The sequence below is a fragment of the Melanaphis sacchari genome, unplaced genomic scaffold (assembly GCF_002803265.2).
Source record: "Melanaphis sacchari strain LSU unplaced genomic scaffold, SCAv2.0 Contig14_pilon_pilon, whole genome shotgun sequence".
Taxonomy (NCBI): Eukaryota; Metazoa; Arthropoda; class Insecta; order Hemiptera; family Aphididae; genus Melanaphis; species Melanaphis sacchari.
Genome location: NW_020270656.1, coordinates 577,471 through 582,213, shown reverse-complemented (window position 1 = coordinate 582,213; position 4,743 = coordinate 577,471). Strand labels below are relative to the sequence as shown.

Sequence of the window (4,743 nt, the reverse complement as noted above, 5' to 3'; positions counted from 1 at the left end):
ACATATAAAAAAATAAATATTTGAAAAAAAATTATGTAAAAAAAAAAAATACAGTTTACCACCAAAAGTCTTAAAATTGCGTTTTCTACCATGTTTTCTAATATCCGAGTGCATAAAGTACCTACATTTTAAATTAATTCCAGAATATTTAGCAGAAGTGTTGATGAATTATAATACAAATTTTAACTAAAATAAAAACGACTGTATAATCATATTACACACCTTTATGAACCATTAACTCCAAAAGAACGACTGTAATTATTAAAATGTTAGATACATGACATTCCTAAGATTTAATTAAAACAAAACGATCAGCCTAAAATGTTTGGCCTATTTTTACCTATGACTGTTGTCCTGTAGTGTCGACGCACGTTGCACACTTCCTAATTATTTTCTAAAACATTTACACAATTGAACTTTTTTGATAAAACCAAGTACGTACAGACATATTGGAGTATTCTTTTTTTAGTGTCGTATCATCTATATCTGAACAAACCCCCTCGAGCTAAAAAACAAATAGCCCAATGTATTAGTATTTTACTCATGCCTATCAAAATATTTATATCCAAACCATAAAAGTAAAATTAATTTTATTATATACATTATTTTGCAACCCTCCCCCCCCCAAAAAAAATCACTCAAAATACAATGATGATGATTGATAATACTCATTAACGGGATCATGCATAATGACGACGTGTGAATAATACAACTTCATAATGATTTGTTTATATTTATTGATTTTAGATATTTATTTACAATTTAACGGTTTTAGAATGCGTAATAATCGTCTGAGTGATAAACTCAAAACGCGGGTAGAGATATTTTGCAATTTAGACAGAAGCAGAGCGTCCGGCCAAGTTTGATTTCTTGGCATCTCGCCGAGTGCTGGCCACGGTACCGGGTTGATTGTGGCTCGTGGTACGTCGATGGCCTGTCCCGCTTGTCTCTGTCAAATCGTCGGACATTTCGCTATCCGCTATGGTAGATAACGTGCTGATGTTACAGCCACTACTTCTCATCCTACGACTTCTTCTTCTCCTTTTCCTTGTCTTGCTCCCCATTGATCGCCGTCTTGAAGACTTTCTCATCCTTCTCTTCCTGCGGCGTCTGTCACACCCACTGGTAGCCATTGTGAGGACGGAACTACCACCACTGAACGACGATGTATCGTCGGTAGCCTCTGCGTCGGTATTATCATTGCCGTCGTCTTCGTCGCTTCCACTGATCTGATATTGACGGCGACGACGCCGATCGCTCCTTCGCCTACTCCTTCGCCTTCTCCTACGTCTCCGGGACGTCGCGTCTACCGTTGACGAGTCGTCGTCGTCTTCTCCAGCGTCTGTATTCGTCCCATAGTCATCATCTTCGTCTTCTTCGGTACTGCCTATGTTACGTCTCCTGATACGACGGCGACCAGACCGCGTTCGGCTCCGCCTTCTACGGTTCTTCGACCTTCGCCTCGTCGATGATCGACGACCACGTCTCAATGTTATTAGATCGCTGACACCACTGGTCGATTGACCAACGCCGTCTTCGGTAGTACCGACGTCGTTTCTTCTTAAAGTTCTGCTTCGCTCTGCCAACTTGATAACCTTCAATCGCCTCTGAGTGCTGCGTTTACCAGCCATAATTAACAATTTTGCTTGGTCCCAGTGTATAAAAAGTAATAACGACAGACAGCACTCATAAAATTCTTAGTTAAATATTTTTTCAACACAACTCTCATGGAAAATAAACAACTGCAAACTTTTCATTCGACGCACCGTATAAATACTAAACACGGAGCTTTTATTTTGGCCAACAACAATAAAATATTTTAAATATTAATGAAATCTGTTCGTGAAATTATGTATATTCTTTGTATTTATTATTTGATTACACATAATTTGAAAAATGATTGCCCAATTTCGGATAGTATTATAAAATCAATCAAATTGGGACGACTAGTATGGCTAAATTAAACACTATATCATATAATAATATATATTATTATAAGATATATATATATATTGTAACAATAATATATATTATTGTTACATTACACCTATGTATGTGTCAATTCCGTAGTAGGCAATAGTGGGATATTTATGCTGAGATAAACATTGTTAATGATTGTGAGGCCTGTGGCCAATACGCACCGTTTATCGAAAGGGCAGTTCGAGACTGACCAGCAATAAACACGAACTCACCAAAAAAACATGAACTCACCAACACCGGGATTGTTTACCACCATCTACATTTTGTTAAGTACAAACCAAAAATATATTTTGAACAGAGATTTATAAACCAAACGTGTTTTATTTATTGATAAGATCCCACATACCGTGTTCTAACCCCCCAGCTACGGAAAATTTATCCATAAGGACCAGAAAACCTTCCCTGGATAACTAATATAGTAACTAGGTTCTCCAGCCACGTTACAATATATTAAGATAATTATACAATATTAAAGCGTATATACTATTACGGTTAATCTGTTGTATTTGAACTTAAAATGTCTACAATAATTTAACATCTTATTAAGTTATAAACTTTTAACAATAAAATAGCTTGCGAATTTCCACAAATGTTATCAATATTTAAACACCAAACGTTAGTCAATAATAAAAAAAAAAATTATCTATGTATATTAAATATTTTTAAATTTCTGAAAAAACAACGATTGTAGAATCTTATATCTTTTAATAATCAAGTTTTTTTACTAAACTAAATTTTACTATATTTTAGGCAATGAAAGTCTGACGCTAACTGATCTGTTACAATGTTGTAAATAATTATTATAAATTGCAAAGCGCACAACGGTTGTTTTCATTTTACAGACATTGTGAAAATTATATTATATTTTGTCGTTTAGCCGCCCGAATATCCAAGTATGATATAACACAACATTGCTGTTTGTTATAATGATATCACGGTGACGACTGTCAAACTGTCAACGAAGCACTGATTGAATAATTTAATAAGTACGATAAATCTCCGGTGTACGTTATATAATAATACAATTATTATAATATATTATGTACGCGCATAAAATAGATACTGATTTTTATCTTAATCAAACGTCTAATAAATTATGTTATATACTTATGTCCAATGAAACACGATATTGTGATGGGTTGTCAACTAGATTCATTTTTCAATCAGGAACAATAATAAATTTGAAAATCTAAGAAAATGTCTGCTTAAGCCTGAGAAAGTTTTAAATGCTACTCTCGTGTATATTCATATATATTATAATCGATGGCGTTTAAAATACAAGCGTGCGTACGATAATAATTTATAGTGCCGTAATATTATGACTTAGGTTTATCACTTATCATTCGTTTTGACATAATATTTGTATCTACATTGCAGACAGTTTGTATTATACCCGTACAATGTTACTCGATATGTTTTGCAATAAAATTGCACTTTGATCGTACGAAACAATATATGGCACTATAACAAAATAAAGTCGAATTGTATATTAAGTTAAAAAGCATTTACGTATATGACCGATGAGTATTTTAAAATCGCTCACCACATCAGCTATATTTTTTAAGTATTAAATTCTGTAAATCATAAAAAATCAAACAAACGTAATAATTATTTTTAAATTGTCAGTGCAAATCTCAAGTTACATAAAAACCAAATATTTTATTTACTTGTCAAATGTCTTAATATAAGACATATTATACATTTATATCAACTGAAAATTTTCTAGTTACGAGAGTAAATGATAATATGTATATATAATTTTACATTTTCAAAAAGTTAATTACATGTTTATTTTTATGAGTAAACAATTATTAGGTGCAAAAAGTAATCGATCAACGACTCTGAGACGTTTATATGATTACCTGATAATATTTCTGTCAATATGTAATCAATTATTTTTTCGTCATGCACATAATATAAAGTGTTTGTAGGTTTATCAAATAAATCGAATTTTTCTACGTCAATAAAATACTCGTTACTTGCATTATTTCATAATTTTTGCAAACTGACAATAAGCCAAGCCTACAATTTAATAGGGTTTTTTTTTTTTTAACGAGAACTCGCACCATTGCCAATTTTAAGCCGTAACCTTGTTTACAGGAAAATGTGTAGCAAAAAATATATGTCCGACAATTAACTGAGTAATTCAGAAATGCTGAGTATTTGTTTAATTTTCCAGACCACTCGATCCTTCTCTCGAGTCATCATCATTATTTGAATGTGCTTCTCTATGCATACTACTTGAACTTTATCGACGTATTTTTTTTTAAATAACATAGAAATAATAATAAAACATAAAATAATTAAATGCACAAAAAAGGTGCAAAACTGCACGTTTATTAACTATTAATTACATACGAATGAATTATATTACGAGTAAACACACACACGCATATATATATATATATATTTAATTATCATTTTTATAAACTGTAGAATGTTGAGTGTTGGTAATCAAAATAATTTATTTAAAACAAATTAAATTACATTAAGTTAAAGATGTAATTTACTAAATTTTAATAATCCATGATCATCATTGAAACTTTACTCTTTTATTTAATTTGCTAAAATCTCTTTTTTTACAAATAACGTGTATGGTGTATACTGTATATACAATATAATATAATAGTAACTATGATATGATAATTTTTAATCATCAAAAACTAAAATATTCTCGTAAATGAAAAAAAAAAAATTCAATTATGTAATTAATTTGAAGTTTATATCAAATTTGATGTACAATTTTAAGTTAAAAACCTGTTA

At 31.2% G+C, this 4,743-nt stretch overlaps 1 protein-coding gene across 1 annotated transcript; it reads right to left on the bottom strand.

Annotated features, from left to right (window-relative positions):
* Positions 1-833: 833 nt before the first annotated feature.
* On the bottom strand, positions 834-1,631 carry LOC112591972 (U1 small nuclear ribonucleoprotein 70 kDa-like). Its single transcript, XM_025335936.1, has one exon. It carries the CDS (start codon positions 1,629-1,631, stop codon positions 834-836), a length of 798 nt encoding a protein of 265 aa, XP_025191721.1.
* Between the last annotated feature and the right edge of the window lie 3,112 nt (positions 1,632-4,743).